At 39.0% G+C, this 17,557-nt stretch overlaps 1 protein-coding gene across 4 annotated transcripts in view; it reads right to left on the bottom strand.

The window, feature by feature from the left end:
• The window catches only part of garnl3 (GTPase activating Rap/RanGAP domain like 3), an 89,107-nt gene extending 75,049 nt beyond the window's left edge, over positions 1–14,058 (bottom strand). For 2 of the 4 annotated variants that reach the window (XM_064309506.1, XM_064309508.1), the window contains exon 1: positions 13,573–14,056. In XM_064309506.1, coding sequence (XP_064165576.1) covers positions 13,573–13,673 — 101 coding nt within the window. In that variant the 5' untranslated portion in view covers positions 13,674–14,056. Of the gene's footprint in view, positions 1–13,572 lie in introns of all 4 variants that reach the window. The other 2 variants (XM_064309511.1, XM_064309510.1) reach the window with 2 other exon arrangements.
• Positions 14,059–17,557: the final 3,499 nt, after the last annotated feature.

Here is a 17,557-nt window from a genome sequence, read left to right as displayed (position 1 = left end):
TGTGTTAAGACAGACGTGAACATCCCAAAGTTTCTGCTTCTGATAGATGACCTGAGAACAGTTCCATACATTGACAAGTCTCTGTGCTGACAGAAGTCACAGATGCTATGGACTTATTCCTATGCTCCCTCCATCCTCTCTGCTACGTATACACATTTTAAACAGGTTTCTGTCATCTGCTAATGCAACCACTTTGCTTCTAAAACCTCATGACAAGGGAGCCAGTAGTGTTACTAAGTTACTTATTTCATTGTCCGTTTCCACAGTCTCAGTTTTCAATCAAAAAAGTAAAAGCTCTCAGCAGATGAAAACACCTAAAGACGTAGCAACATCTTGTAGTTCATATTTTGAAAAACAAATGATCAGAAGTACACTACCACCTGCACCTTAATTGCAATACAGCCCGCTGTGTTTACACCATTGTTTCTTCCACTACAAACAACTCGATTAAGTCCTCATAGAGCAATAAGAAAGCAATATGCATGTATTTAACTTCATGCTGTAAGCTTCCTGATATACAGACATTTATTTAATGTGTGCTATAATCAGTATGTTGTATACAAAACGGCACCCAAAATAATGGGGAAAAAAACTGTTGATATGAATTGGTTTCTGACAAGGTTTTACTAAACCAGCTTTCTCGTAAAACACTTTCTTGAATTTGTTTTCAAAGACAAGGTCCAATGAAAAGTGAGGAGGACCGAACCTTACTCTAACAAGACCAGGTCAAAACCTAGTATACGGCTGGACCATGTGCCGGCCAACCAATGGTGTAACTTCATAACTCAGCTGACCAATGGTGTAACTTCAACACTCAGTCACTTAGTCACAGACATTTGTGTTTATAGGGCTGGCCCCGCTGTTGGGATCCAGCCAGAAACAATACAACTTACAACAATACAGCAATACGATTTGTAAAAACATTTTTTTCAGGAACAGCATGTCAGCTGATCTTTGTGCCCTGGCTTATATGGAAGGAGGTAGATACTGGTCAGATTCCTGTCATATTCGTTATAAAAATGGTTTGAAAATGTTTAAGAGTTACAGAGTTAACAATTTAAAATGTACTTCAGCAGCAGGTAAAAAGTGGCTGTTTTCTCCTCTTTTTCTAATTAATTCCATGTACATTTTCAGCTCTGCATAGGAATCGGTGGCTTAAAAGCTTACTTATAAATTAATGTGTTCTAAATGTGTATTACCTAGTGGTACATCTGAGAGATCAAATAGCATGAATTGTCTGACTGAATTTGCTAAAATTTAAATTAAAATCAAAAAGAAGGTTCTGCTCTGGGAGTGGACTGTAGCTGTTCTGATTGATAAACTGTAATATTTTGGGTTTCAGTGTAGATGGCAGCACATTTATGTACAGCCTCTAATGAATTGCTTAGCTATGTAATATGCCACCTATTTTATACTTCCCTGGCTAACGTCTATGAAAATTGATGTCTTATTAATTCCTGAACAAGGGACCATAACTCACTTCTTTGGGAAAAAAGGGCTATTTTAATATATTGATCCCCTTTCCCCGCTCTTATGAAAACCAGGCATTTGAGCTGAATGCTTTATTACCCAGAGTGTCAGACAGTCACATTAATGCAGAAGGTGCAGGAGCCCTCCAAAGGCCATATTCAATTACCCTGGGAAGTGACCTCTGACCTTTTACACTTTCACATCAGGCATGGCTTGACAGAGGCAAGGGCTGACTCCAAATCAGCAGATTTCCTCTCAATCGATGGAGATGCCCCTCCGCCCCCCACCCCATTACCTAGCAGCTGTAAAACTGCGGTGGAGGTGGACTGCTGTACTGAATCACTGCAAACATACCGTATCTCCCCTTGCCAAAACAAATCTTTGTAATTTTCCACATGCAAAGATCTTGTAGAATTTTTGGAATGATAACATTGTATAAAAATATATTATGTTCTCTGTTGTCCAGCTGGTATCTGTAGCAGAGTTCAAATACAGAGCTCAAGGCATCTTGACATGTAGCCCATTAACCTCGATCAGTGATGTATTTCACTCTCCTCAGTGACCACGGTGCGCCTATGGACTTTAGAGAAGCTGCATTGCTAATAACTGCTTCATCAGTGGTCATAATATCCCATATGAAAGAGAATTAGATCCATTAAGGCATTAGTCATGGGCCAGGGTATATGTCAACTAGGCTGCTCTTCACCAATCTGGTGAAACAAAACCACGTAGGATTATAGATGGATTCTGGATCAGCCTCCTTCCTAACAATGGGTTTGTGCTTTTGTTATTAGGCCTACAGGCAAGGATATTGAGTCACAGACTGTTAATGGCACTGAATCCCAAATTATGTTCTGCTCTTGTCCTAGTGCAAAGCTGTAAGCTCTCTCTTGCTTCCGCTCTTTTATCAGTACAGCCATCGTAGGGTATGTTTATTATGATTTAATGTAGGCGCAAAAATGATCCACAGCATTGAGCTCAAAACTGCTAAACAAATATGTTAGTACCCACAAAGCCAAAGAGCACTCGATCATCCCACTCCAGGTGTCAGGCAGAAATGAGTTATATTGAATACATCCTCCATTTTCAAGAGTGATTGACATTCTGGCCATTGGTACAGTACACACATTTTCAAATATCTACTATTGAACAAGAATCTGTCTTTACAAATACAAGTATAGAAATCTTAAATACAAACCTCACATTTTTACTTTACATTTTACAATATAGTAAGTAGGAACCACATACAATATTCATCTAGACATTGTACCATTTATCTCAAAATACCCTTATTAAAATCCCTTTTACCAGGTCTTTTCCATTCTATGTAAACTTTCATTTAAAGTTGAGCTTTACATATCAGCTTGAGATGAGTATTATTTACTAAACATATTTTACTTAATTTAGGTGGTCAAGTTTTTGATGATATGTAAGAATGGAAAACAATGAAATTGTACAAGATGCCATTGCAGAAAATGAAGGGCATGGCACAATTGAACTGTTGTTAGTATGAAAGCCTCCCTCAGTCAGAATCTTGAGAGAAGCTCTGGTCTAGTCTGCTCACAGGATTAATGTACGGTTCACACCAGACATAGGAGATGAAACAGAAGTGGAAAAAGAAAGACAGGATATTCAGCAAAAAGCTTTATCCTGTTTTTGTCATGTTCCACATAAGAAAACAGGTACTGTCTGACCTGAAAGTTGTTTGGAACACATTTTATTCACTGATATTTGCAGATGCAAGGAAATTGTGGACAATGCTTAGCTGTAAAGGGGGGTCTTTCACTGAAATTACACACCCATCCTACTGCAGCACGATTCCCAGAAACAGATTGGATAATTACATTGCACAACTCTTAAACATGTCACAAAGTAACAGTATCAATGTCTCTTTATTTATAAATAAGGTAGCTTACTATGTGTCTGTGACAATTATAGTATGTGTGTGTGTGTGTGTGTGTGTGTACAATTATAGTAAAGGAACTAAATATAAGAACAGAGCCAGTCACACACAGACCAGCTGTGCGGTAGCTTGTATCAATGTAATTACGCTAGTCATAAAGGCCCCTGGCTGTGTACACAGAAAAATATTCTGTCTAAAATCAATTCTGACTCAAAAGGAATACACGTGGACACATATATACACTGAGCTGATTCAGCACCTGAGAATTTAGCTTTGCTTTGTAGCAGAAATCTACGTGCAAAAGGATTAAATCTGGGGCAAAGCAGACCTTTGTTTGGATCTGACCTGGAGTTCCAGTCCTGGATGGGATATCAGTGCCACTGAGCAAGACTTATTTAATTTGATTTCTGCAGTAAAATTCAGTTATATGGGCATCTGATACAAACATGGGTGGGTCCATCCAAAGACAAATGCAATAGTGCCCACACTATGCCACGTTATGATAAGCAACCAACATGCATCTGGCTGGCCTTGAATCCCTTTGCCCTTGTTTGTCTGAAAGACTTTGCATAAATGTGACCACCATAATTTACCTACAGCAGGACATTATCTTAAATAATAAATACAAACACCAGAGATGCTGCTTTGTCCTACCACTGCAGACAAAGGTTAATTCTACTGATTACGTCTAATGAAAAGCCATCATCAATCGTGTCTATTGACGTAATGACATTTCAGCGAGCCACTTGATAACATGTTGGCATTTGGCCGCACCAGACACTGGGTTGAGCATGGAATCCTAATGAGGCCCACAGACCCTGGCCAACTAGGGGGAGTCAGGTGGGATGGGGGGGGGGGGGGCGTCCAATATCAGCATCAGAAAAAGGACATAGCTCACAAATGACAGGCAAAGCAGAGCGTGGGTCTTTGACTGAAACTGCGCAGGATTTTCCTTGCACCGGTGTGACTTAACTGGAAAGAAATTCTCACCCATCATTTAATCCCTGTGTTCACAGGTAGCTTTTCCTTTCTCCCTTCTTAGGAACATTGCTTTCATCCTCATTTGTCTGTATACAAATTGAATTAAGCACAATGTCTGCATTACACTTCCTGAGACCGATTAGTCCTGCTGGCATTTACTGTACTGAGCCAAGTTCTTTTTGCAAGAATGTAATTGCTTGCCTTGCCTGAGATCTGAACCCACAGTTTTCTAGTCAGTTGTAGGTTATGACGTACTCCTCTGTGAGCGCTTTTTGTTTACTTGAGTGCTCAGACTCCTCTGTTGCTGTAATAAGACTGAACAGTTTGTTGTGACCCAGGTTTTTCTGGATGTCACACTACTGCACCCTGCTGGCTGTAAATGAGCATTGCAGACAGTTTTATTCTATGAACAATCAGTGAGGAAGACTATGATGATCAAAGTAAATATTTACCATTCCAATTACTGAAAATAACATGAACAAAATAATGCTGAATAAAAGGTTACTGAAAGGGCCCTGAGTTTTGTGTTTTGAAACCCTTATATAGTACATTGAGGAGGAAAGGAGGGAATTCCTGTTAAACTGTTGATTGTTTTTCATTATCATATGCCGTGCTTAGATTTCCTTGACTACTTCTTTGCCAGACTTGAGCCATTGTTTATTTCAGTGTTGACTCTTTGATGTCACTTTGCTAAGAGATTACAGAAACTACTTGTTTAGAAAACATAAGTGATCTTTTCAACTTTAAAATTTTATGAACTCGATGAATGTATATTTTAACTGGCAGAGGGCTATACTTGAATTGAAACTGAAAAGCTAATAGAAAAATTCTGTCCAAACACTGACGATATCTGTTATGCAGGACAACGGTGTAGCCTAAATGCCAAGTCTTGTCTTATAAACTCAAATAAGTGAAGCGTGGTGTACTACAGAATTAAATGGTATGAGCTGGAGCAAAGCAAACACAGGGAACTCAAGAGGTATGACTTAAGACACTGCAATAATTTATCTCCCAAATTCAGTTATTTACTGAGCTGGTCAAATTGCAAATTGACAAATTTTGTCATATCAGGTGCTGTATTGATTCACTGCAATTTCACAGTTTCCTCTCATGTGGAAGATGTCATACATTGCACTTAGTTACAAAAAGTTTCCTATAAATTGAATTCCTAGAGTATCTGTCAGCATACTGATTAGCATAGCAGTGCAGCACTAATGAGCATCTATATCGCATTTGTCATTGTTACGCATATGGTGGGTAAATGAAGTGTTCATCTGCAGACTGGCAGGTGAAACAGTTGCCCACTGCACCAGGCCTGCTGTAGCATATAGATTGGTGGTCAGTGAGCACATCATGCAGGGTCTCATTGCTGTATGGTTTTTATTTTATAAAGGGTAGAGCCATCCATTAAAAACCTGTTGTATTTGTGTAGTGGGACAACATCGGCAAGGAGACACATAAAAGATGCACTCAAATGCAACACTGGCCTCCACAACCTAACTTTTAATGTCATTTACCCCAATAGTGCGTTCGGTGCTCTGCATTTACATTGATTAACGGTGAGAAGGCCGTCTTCATTGGATGCCTCATCTTCACAAGTAAGCTACTTAATGTTCGACTGTTTGCTACATGCTTGTATCAGTAAAAGAAGTGCAGCTTTATGACTGTCTTGTCTTATGGTGAGCTATCAATGGACCTGTATTTTGAGAGAAGGCAGGTACTAGCCATACATCTTGCCTGACACATCACAGACCTGAGAAACTAATGAGCATCTGACTCATATTTACTCTTATGCAACTACACATCATTTGTTTAAAAAATAGCAACAATCAATCCTAAGAATTTGCTGCCAAACAGCGATGCCTGCTTAGAAAAATGTCAGTGGGTGAAAAATCTGACAGAGAAGACATTACTGCCTGCAAGTACAAGGTCAGATATACTGATGGATGGGGTAATCACTTCTGAGCATTAATACAACAAATTGCTGTGGGTGTGTACGCCACTTAATATTGCACTTTACAGAAACAATGTGGAAAGTAGGAAATCACACAAAAATAGCTATGAAATGGTAATGAAATCTCACACCATTTTTTTCCTCATCATTTTCATTAACTGAAAAGGAAAGTTTTGACATGGACACACTTGAATAAGATGCTTCTATTTAAAAAAAAAAATCATATTCTGATTAAATAAAACAAACTGGTTGGCACACAAAATATGGATGTGTATTTGCATAACTACAACAGCATGATAAGAGAAAATCTCAATATTTTTCTAATGTTTTCTGTGCCAGAATGTTGCTGCAGATCTCTCAAGCTCATGTTACTTTCCAGCTTGTAAGTCTATGCATATGTAGCGCTGTGGGGTGTAATGTACCAAGGTATCTATTAAATGACATTATGTTTGCGGAACACCAATCATAATGATTTCTTCTCTGTCTAGGATTAGCATAAAGGTTCAGTACAAATCTATGGGTCACTTTCAACTGTGGTGTAAGCCTTCAAGAAGCACAAACATTAAAATATGGATGGTGTAATCATGATATTTGTATAGCGTTAAGCTACATTCGTTGACGTTGATATGAAACTGTAATTTACCTTTTATAAATTGAAAATACATCTTTTAAATTATGAGCTAGTAACATGCAAGCTGTTTGTTGGCATATTTCAGATCTTGGATAGCTACTGTAGAACTAGCCCCTGAACTACAAACATATCATATGTAACATTATGTAAGGGCCTTCAGCATTTGCTTTTTCTTAGAAAACCAAATCCCTTTAAAGTTAGTAAGACAGTGGTGGTTATTTATTATATTAACCCTTTATTTTAACCTTCACCATTAAATAATATTCTGGTATTTTAAATATAAATATGTATTCATATTTTAAATATAAAAAGACAAACTGCACAGGACTGTAAAACCTTATTCTGTTATGTTGTCATTTTAATGTCAATCTTAAAGTGCAAGTTAGCACCCTCTAGTGAAAACTCTGGTGTTTGGGCAAATTATGTTGGAACTGTATTAAAAAAATAAAATTCAAAAGATACTTATAATTACAGCGGAACTCGGTTTTCCAATGTCTTTCTTCAGTTTTATGTATTATTATTGGTGCAGGTCAATCTACAATACAAGAAATATAATAAGTTTATAGGGAAATTAACCTTCTCCTAATGAACATTATGGTGACATTAAATATTAAGGATTTTGAGAGCTTTTTCGGAGGGACAGCTTAGGCAATGTTTGTGAGTTACTGTGTAGAGATACTAGATCAGGCAACAATTAAACCAAGTCAGCGGTGACACTCTGGCTTCCACTTTATTCTGGTATGGCCTGACCCAGAATCTCCAACATAGCTCCGGTAGGTGTATTAACCCATTTTAAGGTATGGAATCCGATGAGTACAAAGTGTTCCAGTGTGAGGTTTGCCATGTCACCCCTGTTGACACACACACACACACACACACACATGCAAACACCCACACCCCTGCATACACACACATTTACAGTACATGTGATGTGTCAAGTACTGTGTCAACTTTTATGTGGCATACTGCAAAGCACACTGCCTATTGAGACAATTTAAAATAATAATAAATATAGTACAACCTATGTAGGCTATACCATCCCCCTTGGAAACGCTATAGGAACTTAAGCTTATGCTGTAGTAAGCATCATAGTGGACTACTTTTCATAACTATTTCTGCACCAAGAATCAGATGTGCAAAATAATATACATTGATTTCCAGTCACCCAATAGTTCCTGACCTTACAGCTGAAAAAATCTGAGGTAGCCTACTGGATGCCAATATCATAAAAGGCATCGGGGATTTTATGGTCATTGGGAAGGGTGGAGGGCCTGGGTGATTTTGTTGATTGACATGTATATAGATTTTTTTTAAATTTCCAGCACACAGTTTTGCTCATATAACAAATAACTGATCACAGTACGATAAAATATCCAAGGAAGATGACTATGTCTTTCTGGCAAGAGGGAAGAGTCATGGATCATACAGAGGCAAGACACTTCCTGTAAATACCATGTGATTTCCTGTCATATTCATCCCGGGATTTGTGCTCTTTCTCCATCTGTTCTGGGAAATATCGCTTTATTTTTACACACGTTCTCCTGCACTACGGTCTAGGATGCCAGGACTGACCAGAATGAATGTTTACACAAATGTTCAAAAGAAAAGCACAAAGAGGGAGAGCAGTCCACAAATCTTGACTCGTGGTGTGATTTGAACCGCTGGTATTTTAATTGCTGGTTGGCTAAAGACAAACCCATTCCAATCTGGGCAATTTCCAGGTTGCTTTTGCAGGAATAGTTTCCAGGGCTGGTTTCTTGGAGTAGCTTCCAGTTCACTGTAATATGTAGGTATGTATGCTTCGGATATAAATTGAAACAGATGTTGAGAGGAATAAAAGTTTATCTATGCCTGTAATCAAGCGAGGGTTTCTATTATTTGTTTTTATTTTGTCCCTTTTTCCACTGCAAATTAGCCTTGTGCATTCATTGCGCTGACTGCACAGCTGTAAATGATTATGAAGAAAGAATGTTTATCAGAAAATTCAGTGATTCAGATTGAGTGCAAAATAGCACACAACCATTTTAAAGAGGTAAGAGACCATTGTAAGAACTGTTCTCTTCAACATGTCAAGAGACGTATTAATAGAACTAAGAAAGCACATAAATACATTAATATACATTAACTCCCCTTAGCACACACACATTCACAAACACACATTACAGTACATGCTGACACATGTGCACAGATGCACAAAGACACTTATTCCATGATTATTTGAAGGTAAATCTGTCTGTAGCCAAATGCAGACATTGCAGACTTCCAAGTTCCAAGATTTGTCAACTGAGTCCTTAAACCTCTGTCTTTTCTTGGAATATCTGTATTTATGCATAGTGTTTTCTCCCTGCTCAAATTTCAAGTGTGATGGACAATGACATACTTTATATCGCACGTAATTCTGTTTTGAATTGAAACTAATGGACCTACTTCTCAAACACTCTTAAACACTCAATACTGTGAAAGCCCTCTCAGTGTGGCCTTAGTCACCCAGCATCTATTTGATGTGCATTCCGTAGCGCTGACACAAACTGAGCCCAAGAAACTGTTTATTTGCAAAGGAAATTTGCTCTGCAGGTCGCTCTCTTTCTGTTGTTTCTTTCTTAGTCAAATTCCCGCAACCGAAGGAACATGAAGCTGATGTTGTGGCCCGTGTACAATGTGATCATTTGAATTGTTAAAGTAAAAGTGGCATAACGACCCGGTCTAAACGTAAATGTCTGGTGCTGGATGCGTTACGGCGCGGGAGAGGAATGGCCACTGGGGCTGCAGACGAAAGGCTAGAGAGACACAGGAGCATGTGGTGTTTTCCACGGAAAAGATACAGTCCATGTTGTGCTTTGATATGCCTGGCAGCTCCCAGATTTGTATTCTTGGCAGGAGGATATCTGGCAGTGGGACACCTCTGAGCTTGTGAGGAAGCGAATACATGTTGTTGAATGGCGTCTGCGAGATTTTGGAAGAAGGCTTCAAAGATGGCCCTCGGGTCAGGCATGTCCTGAATCCGGTGACAGAATGTCACAGAGTGGATTAGATTAAACAAATGTCAAAACTGAAAGATTTTGGATTTGTTTAAAGATGCCTATCCACCTTACATCGAAACCAAAACAGAGCAAAAATAATGGACAACTAGCCTCAGTGAATCAAAAAGCAATCTGAGTCAAACAGGGATCTGATCATGAAAACCCACAGACCTACTGTACCTTCCAGCGAGGTCGTTTACAGTGCTCAAAGATTCAGTATAAGCAGACCATTTGATGGCTCATCAATTGAACCTTAAATGTGTGTGCCTGTGGATGTGATAGCTTTAACACCTGTAAAATGAGGCAGGGAGATCTGTTATGCTTGGGTGAACTGTGTTGACTCTTCTGGTCTTGATGTTGGCATGGTCTAGTACTCATCCCTCTATGAATCACATCTGAGGAGTCGCAAAGTAAGTCTGTCCTGGTTAACTTAACAAGAAGAGGGAGATTTCAACCTACTGTTGTGTGCACATACATGTGCAACACAAACAGACAGATACTGTACCTACATCTATGCACACAGGTATACAGACATAGATTCATAAGACAATTCTACATACAAACATCCACATGAACACAACACAGATCTAGACACACAGTATGTCCTAACAAAAAATTATTTTTCATATGAACACACAACTTTTGCACTGTTAAACATGTGTCCAGAACAAGACATTAAGCACTGTCTAACGTTCCTTAATAATTCAGCTTTTGACAGCTCATGTTGACAGTACCTCTAATCGCACAGGAAGTAACCAACATATTGGTATACCTAGCTACATATTAAGACCATCTGACTAACACAGATCAGTCCTGTTAGGTTGGTGTGAAGACACATAATTTATATCTAAGCCTGTGAAAAGATGAGAATATTTTTTTACAAAAGCATTTGGTTTGATTTTCTCAACAACGTTTGATGTGGGAAATCTTGTAAAATCCTGCAGGACATGGTTTCAGTTGCAGATTTATAACAGGAAAACTGGGGAGCAGAGTGCAGAGTCAGTGGAGTGAGCCAAAAATCCCTGGAGAAACTGTCTGGTTTAGCTGTAGCATTGAGACTGAGCTTGAAAGCTTATGAATAATGCAGTTTATGAGCCTTTGTAACTTTTTAAAAACAACACTGTCAATTTGGAATATGCTTTCCCCAAAAACAAAAAAGTCTGGCCTCCAAAACCTTCAATTTAATAAAGCATTAAAAATTTACCCACCAAGATGCAGGAGACAATTTCCGTAAGCACAGCTAAAAATACCATGACCACACCCTGTGTGTGTGTGTGTGGTACTCAGATTCTATGTGTATATGTGTACATGTGTACATATGCAAGTGTATGTCTGAAAGTGTTTGTGTATATAAGCACATGTGCTTACAAGTGTAGGCCAAGTATCAAACAAAATGTAGATTTACCCTGAGTACATCTGAACGTTTTCCCAGTTACAGTGGTGTATTTTTATTCTAACAGCTTACTGATCTCTGTGCAACTTTACTAGTCATAATTTGGCCAGTTTTTAATTTACATATTTTAGTTCAGCCAGAATTACTCCTACAATGCAGATACAGCACACAATCATGTGACCACACATAATTGACAACATGTCCGTGATCAACATAAATGATAATAATAATCTAAATGATCATGCTTTGTAAATACAGTATGTAACTTGTACAGCCCAGTAACATATGACATCATCACGGCCACAGTGAGACCAGTACTTATATTTAAAAATGACACACCAACAACAGTAAGACCAGTACTTATATCTAAAAGTGAGATACCCACAAAACTCTGAAAACACTTCTCAACTATTCAGTAACCATTACACTTCCGTAGTACGTTCAAGAAACGGATCTGAAAGCTTCAAAAACACAGTATCCCACCAAAGATATTGAATATTGAATACAAAATGAAAAACTGCCGTCCATACCGTTCCTGTAACATTCTTGTAGGCAACAGCGTGACATAACGTTTAAGGAGCTGGACTTGTAACTCTGAGGTTGTAGATTGGATTCCCAGGTTTGGTACTGCTGTTGTACCCTTGAGCAACGAACCTGAATCCATTTATACAGATATTCAGATATAATACTTTAATCAAGGGTGCAATCGTAGTGCCCAGCCTGGGAATCAAACCTATAACCTCTGAATTACAAGTCCAGTCATCTGCTGAATACCTGAATGAAATGTCATGCCTATCCACTTTAAACGATGCATGATGGTAACTATTCATCCCCTGTTGCATGTTACAGAATACACTGAGAGGCCACCTCTTTAAAAGCTCTATAAAAATGTTTTCCAAAACGTTAGACATTGGATCATTTGCGTAATTATCTGCCTTGTTCTGAAAATACTTGATATAGCTGCACAATTGTGTACAGAAACGCAATGCCTCCACCTAGTGGAAAACATGGAGTATTACCTCATAAGGACGTGCTATTGTATTAAATGCTGCTGGAAGGGATGGCTGTATAGATCAATTCGGTGTAATAGTATTATTATCTGAAATATCAAGCCTAATAAATTAAGTTGCATTTATGAAGTTAATCATATAATAAAGCCCAAATATATTGTCTGTTAGAATATTTAAATATTAAGACGTGTGCCTTTTCTTCAGCAATGATCTACATACTACAATACAAACACACGCACGCACACACACTTCTGTGTGTGTGTGTCATACGGCATTCTCATAATACCAGCCTTATATCAACGGCTTTGCTACATGCATAATAGCTGTGCATGCGGCGCCTTTCATTGGCGCCTTAACATGTACTTCTACATTTGCGCATTTGCAGTAACACGCCGGTTAGAGGTGTTAACTAGCCGAATGCATATGTGTTATTTTGCAGTTGCAGTCCATTCAGTGGAAGTGTTTTTCTGCAGCCCCAAGTTCGGTGCTCATCAATTCGGTCATGTTGTGCCTGCTAAACTAGGTGTACCACTGGATATACACAGGGTTAAAATAACAATGTACGCATTTTATACAACATCTGCTCAACCTCGTAGCACAGTGTTGTTGCAGAATCTATATCGTAGCAGAATGCGGAAAGCCACGTTCTTATTTTGTGTAAATAACTGTTTTGGTTAAACTGATGCTGACACTGGATTGGAACCCGCAAGTTCTCACAAAAACCATAACGTAGCCTATTGGGGTCTGTAGAATATCAAGGCTTTGAGTGGACATATAATTCCAAGCTCTGTGAAAACATTTCATATATCCATTCTTGGGAGCGGAAAAGGCTGAACATGTGGCAAACCGTTCAGTGGTTTCAAATGCGCAAAGATGACACGGATCCCGTATGTGCGCTAAATGGAGTGAGAAGTGCAATCGGACAATATCAAAACAAAACAATATCGTTTGGCCCTCGCTGCCGTGCCTGGCATCTCATGAGAACCAAAACCCCCTTTCCCATGAGAGGGTTCTTTCTGTTCTTTTTAAAACAATCATTATTACATTATTACTCTGCTTCTAAGAACCAGTATGAAAGTGCAGGTAACGAGTGAACAAGCACGTGTTATTTGCTACACTGCATCAATCTTTATGCATTTTAAATGGGTATTTTTTAAGAGCCTCCCAGCTGGCACAAAGCACTTCAGATACCCCAAACCGCACTCCCTACCTTGTTATTTCAAAGCTGCAGCCTTTCCTCAGCAGAAGAGCTCTCTTCCTCATAATACCTGATTTCTCCCTGCCGAGGTACATATTAATATCCGAATTCATGAGTGCCGGGAAGTGAGGTACTCCGTGAACAGAAAGCCGGTTTCGAAGCGGTCTGTTGCAAAAAGACGGACAAAGGACTGCCCGCCGTGAAAGGAAGCAGAAGAAAAATTACCACCTACTACTAAAAATGGAAAGTGAGCCGCAGACTTTCTCCTTCTGAAAAAAGAAAAAGAAAAAAAAGACTGAGCCAAAGGGCTAAATGTGCTGCATAGCAGGGATGCTGTTTGCAAACTCCATCCAGGCCGGAAGGTGGACAAGCCCTCTGAAAAGGACGCAGTCTGCACCTGTCCCAGTCCTAATCCAAGGTTTTCAAAGAAAGTAACGAGCTGCAGTCGACTCCACGGCACTGTTAGGGCTGAAGACTGTTGGCGATATACAGTACACCACTCCCTCCAACCCCGCTACGCGGTGAGTCTGCGGGGTCCTAATGTCTACCGAGCCAAAGGGAAGGGCAATAAAAGCTGTCTGGTGATTTCACATACACGTGCGTGTGCGTGTGTGCGTGTGGTTGTGTGTGTGTGTGTGTGTACATACTGTGCATACACCATTCATTATCATTAACGTTATTCTATTGCATTGCTATAGAATACACGGGAATAAAGACTGGGAACAAATAATGAATTTTTATTGTTTGAGGTTACTCTATAGAACTACAATGGTGTACTTCGTAGTATTAAATAAAAGGTTTGATTAAGCCTGCATACACAGGTGCTCATGTAATTCAGAGATCTAGCCAGCCAGGTTTGCTGCCCAAACACTATTAATTCCCCCTTTAACAGTTAAACCGTTTATGTCTCTCAGTTGAAATGTGGCCCCATATTATGTGATCACAATATGTAACTGTTTGCCCAAACCACTGCAGCCTTAAATAACATGTTTGCCATTATTTATGCTAGGGAATCTCCAGACATTACAAAATTAAATTTCAATGGGTTCATGTTTCACTGATTGCCTTTCCAGCCAATTTCAATGAAGGGGCAACAATCTGTATCGCCTGACCAGGTAACCTCTCAGTTGCAGAATTCACTGTGTGTTATTTGCACACACATGCAGATGCAGAAAATGATGCTAATCTAAAAAAAAATATATAGTGTGGTGGTTCATTATTCTTTTAATGCAGTATGATGTTTGTCTTACAGGCAATGCAACAGCTTCAAGATATTCATTGTACTTCCCTTAGTGTGATGGGTGTTTGTGTAGGGATTGTCTAATGTGAGTCATGTCAGACAGAGTGCGCTTGGAAATCAGACTCATCGTCAGTTACTGCCCTGTTGAAAGGGTGGGTTCCTCCGCTATTGTCCAACGCTGTAGTTGACTCACTCTGTAACCATTACTGTGTTTATAGTATTATCCAGGTATAACTGTCACAGAGCATCATTTGAATTTGTGCAGGAGTACACTTAGTGAGCTGTTCTGTCTCTCAGGAACACAGGACTCAAAAACTTTCAAAGCTCTTGCCAAGGGAAATGCCCAAACTCCTGTACCGCACTGCTGCTACTCTTCTGGTGATATTCCCTTCTTTATTGTGATGAAATGGGAATTAGATGCGCTGTTGGCAGATGGCTCCTGCTGGAGAGAAATGTCCCACCATGCTGGATTCCAGAGGACAGAGATGGAACAGAATGTCTGCACGAAGCAGAACAATGGACAGGGAATGACAGACTGTAGATAACTGTCCCGAGGCCATGCTCATTACAAGCATTTCTACAGGATCAATACACGCACCAGCACTGTTTTGTCATCTCTCTGCTGCCACTCTTAATATGAAAGAACCAAAGGCCCAAAGAAGTCCCTCTGCTAAGCGATGTACCCTAAGCTGTACACAATATTTCATCATTCTCTACTAGCAATCAGACTGTCCTTTTATCAAAACAGGCTTTACAGATAAACACATAGTCACAATTTGTGATAAAATTAAATTTATTTTCCATCTCAGACTATTATTCAGTGTCCTCTCAAGGTATAGCACCACTACCTTTATTTTTTCAAATTAGACAGCCTTTTCTTAAATATTATAAAATCCTGTTAATCGATGGAAAATAACATCCACGCTAATTCTACCAACCAACATAGTACCTGGCTAAAATCACTTTAATGATTTTGTCTGGTGCATGGAAAAAGTAAAAGATGCCAGGTTTATTGTGTAATAGTCTCCAGTCTACTCAAAGCTGAAACAGTTGCTGTCGTCTATAGGCTGTTTGGTAGTTGTTCACATCATATATTACAGGTGATGATGTATCTGGAATATCTGCCCATTTAGCGGAGTCACTGTAGAAAGTCATTAACATCACAATCAATGAAAGTTATTGTAGTGCTTGTAATAAGTACTTTTTGTGATAGCAGTTGAGCTTGTGCTTTTAATCTAATCTACAAAGTATTTACTTAGTTTAAGGAAGTCAGTCAGAAATTCGGTTTCTGTTACAAATATACTATATTCAATGACTAAATGTAGTTTCTTTTCATTCTTTTTACTGAAATTATTTATTGGAGAAATTGAGTAAATACTGGTTATGACCTGCAACTATGCCAGTGTGGTTGTTTAGGTAATTAAGTTGATAATATCTTCCAGAGCTGAGTTACACAAAGCTCTGACATTGACTTAATTTCAACTGCAAATTATATTGGGCAGAAATTGATCCTCCCATACTCTATCTTGAATTCAGTTTGGTGTTGCACTGAAAATCTTAGTTTGTGGACAATTTTGAAACGGGGCAGATCTTAATTTGCAGCTTAATTTCCTGACTGTGCTACTGCATCAAAAGCACTGTGTGAATGATTCATATTCAAGTGGAGTCATGTTCCCTCTCAGGATGAAGAGCAGAGGTGCTTGATGCAGGCTGTGTGTCCACAAATAGTCACGTATCATAGAGTCAGGACCAGCTGGAGCAAAGAGAATCAAATCAAAACCCTGCACCATTGCTAATCACTAATTATAAGCCCATCATTGTTTGCAGAGTTCATTTTTTGGAGGCAGTGATGTCATTGCGAGTTATTCAGAGCCAGTTTGTGATATTTTATGCTTCGTGCATAGCAGCTTGGTCAGGTGTGTGCAGGGTGAGTGTTTAGTGGTTCTTTTAGGAGGTTCAATTACTCATGAGATAAAATCCAAATTGAGTGGGGCATGAGGACTGAGGGGCTGCTTGTGGAGGTGGCTCTGTTAATCTTAACAAATTAAACACATTTTGTGGCTACACAGTTTGATAGCCACTGAACTTTCAGGAGACTTTTCCCGTGTTTACAAGAAGCCCTTAGAAGTACAATGGCATGACCTGGACAGTAGCAAATATTTAAACTAGGCGTTTGCTTGAAAGATATGATTCCTTTTCCGTTTGTTCAGTAAATGGAAAGAATAATTATGTGCTGAAAGATAAATCATTCAAACAATTTTTTGTAATATTGTGATTAGATTTGTATGTCACTTTCCATGCAACCGATTAATGCCATCATAACTCTGCGCTGGCAATACTGTCACATTACTTTCAAAAACAAATAAGAACAGGCAGTGTAACAATCCGATCTAAGCAAAAACTCAGAATTGAACATTATGCCATTATGAATGTTGTGTGTCAGTTGTATTCCATGTACAGAAAACAGCACTGATTTGGGGTTGACGGGGAATTCACAGGGAAGTAGCAAATAAGGAACTTGGTTGATTTGCAGCTTGCTACATTTGAGCTGTATGGCTGTTGGCTCATGTTAGAACTAGGGAGACACCTTTGGGTGTGGTGCTAGCTGCTGGACAAAAAAGACAAATATAAATGGAGTTCACAAAGTCAGCTTTAAAAAAGTTGCCCTTGACAAGAGTGTTTGCTAAAGTAAATGACCAATGAATACCAGGCACTATAGATTATGTAAGATACTGTATCTAAAATAGCTATTAGGAA

The sequence above is a fragment of the Anguilla rostrata genome, chromosome 14 (genome assembly GCF_018555375.3).
Source record: "Anguilla rostrata isolate EN2019 chromosome 14, ASM1855537v3, whole genome shotgun sequence".
In the NCBI taxonomy this organism is placed as follows: Eukaryota; Metazoa; Chordata; class Actinopteri; order Anguilliformes; family Anguillidae; genus Anguilla; species Anguilla rostrata.
This window is presented reverse-complemented; position numbering and strand designations above follow the sequence as displayed.